A 1816-nucleotide genomic window follows, 5' to 3' on the forward strand; every position below is an offset into this window, starting at 1 on the left:
ATGCCGTCAAGCTCAAGCCGCCTTCTACGCTTCAGAAATACACAGCCTGCCGAGAAACAGATGCTGCCTAATGATAGCACGATTCGAGATCTTTTGCCGTTTTTGGATGGTGATGAAGTCATGCGAGTAGGTGGAAGATTAGAAGCCGCAAGTCATCTTCCGTTTGAAGCGATTCATCCGATTATTATGCCGACACGCCATCGAGTTACTACGCTCATTGTCGCCTATTACCATCAGCGTATGAAGCACCAAAATACTGAAGCAACCATCGGTGAAATAAGACAAAAAATTTGGGTTACTAAGCTGAGAAAGGTTCTACGAGGCGTGATCGCAAATTGCCAGATATGTAAGTTGGCGCGTGCTAAATCAGTTACGCCAATTATGGCACCGCTTCCAGCCGACCGATTGACGCCGTTTGTCAGACCGTTTACTTACACTGGTGTTGACTACTTCGGTCAGGTGAAGGTCACAATTGGCCGGCGCACTGAAAAACGATGGGTAGCGCTCTTAACATGTTTAGCAGTGCGCGCCATACACTTAGAAGTAGCGCACGACTTGTCGACCGACTCATGCATTTTGGCGAATAAGGAATTTTATCAACCGTTGCGGTACCCCGGTGAGAATTCGTTGGCGCTGACCAAATAGCTAAGCGTTTCGAGGATGTTTTCGACTGTGAGAGGGTGCAAAGTGAACTAGCAAATAAAGGGGTCGAGTGGATGTTTGATTGCCCAAATAATCCTTCGGAAGGTGGCATTCGAAGCGAATGGTCAGATGCGTGAAGCGTGCGATCAAACTTTACAAAGCGCCATCATCGAGGCAGAAAACATCGTTAATTCCCGTCCTTTAACGCACATGGCAATGTCGGCTGACCAGGAGGAGCCGCTCACACCAAACCATTTCCTATTAGGAACCAGCAATACTGCTAAAACACCGACGTTGAGCGAGGTGGAAGAGAAGACTTGTACATTGCGCAAGCAGGGAACGCACAGTAATTATGGAAACGTTGGATACTTGAATATCTGCCCACCCTAACACGTCGAGTTAAATGGTGTGAAAAAACAAAGCCATTGCAGGAAGGTGACCTTGTTTTCATCTGCGATGCCGATGTGCCACGACGTCAGTGGTGCCGTGGTTTGGTGGTACGAGTATATACAGGTTCTGATGGTAAGTAAGGCGGGCCGTCAGGACGAAGACTGGAGTTCTTCGCCGACCAACTTCTGAACTTGCTCCGATACGAAGGTGGTAAATCAGGGTGATTCACGGGGTGGGGGTGTAATAAATGCACATCGCTGATAATCATTTAGTAAAAAATACTTGTAACAATGTTCAACACTGGTAGTTTTAGCATGTCATTTTTATCTCCCTTTGTAAACTTACCACACTTTGCCATGAACGAGATTCAAGATCAGGTAATAACAAGAGTGAAAAAAGTCGATTTTTTTAACGGGTTCTACGCCATCTTGTTTCACTTAAAAACGAGGGAAAAGTAAACAAACCAAAGAAAACAACGAAAACCAAAATTAGCCAAAATTATTGTCAGCCACTTTAAACGCACAATTTAGGTAAAATGATGCAACAAAATGCTTTAAAATGTGTTGTCATGTTGAATTAACTCTTCTTTACTTGAATAAAAGTGTAAAATAGTGGTGCTTGTGATGTAAACAAACGCTGAGCTGACGAACCCGCTTTCGCAAACTTTTTTCTCAAAACCATTTACAAAATACAACGTCGCGTTCTTACGTGATCTTGTATTTTTGGTTCATGACACTTTGCGCCTCTCTTTCGTATTCGTCAAAAGTAATGATTGAATGTCAGT

General features: G+C 44.1%; 1 protein-coding gene across 1 annotated transcript; it reads left to right on the forward strand.

Moving 5' to 3' along the window:
* Positions 1–645, forward strand: LOC108373320 (uncharacterized). The gene has a single exon (XM_017629229.1). It carries the CDS (start codon positions 1–3, stop codon positions 643–645), a length of 645 nt encoding a protein of 214 aa, XP_017484718.1.
* The last annotated feature ends 1171 nt before the right edge of the window (positions 646–1816 follow it).

This window comes from Rhagoletis zephyria, unplaced genomic scaffold (assembly GCF_001687245.7).
Source record: "Rhagoletis zephyria isolate East Lansing unplaced genomic scaffold, Rhagoletis_zephyria_1.1 Rzeph_scaffold_00005, whole genome shotgun sequence".
Taxonomy (NCBI): domain Eukaryota; kingdom Metazoa; phylum Arthropoda; class Insecta; order Diptera; family Tephritidae; genus Rhagoletis; species Rhagoletis zephyria.

Bases quoted from the DNA above. Each gene is read 5' to 3' on its own strand.
- LOC108373320 (XM_017629229.1), top strand. From the start codon at position 1: ATGCCGTCAAGCTCAAGCCGCCTTCTACGCTTCAGAAATACACAGCCT.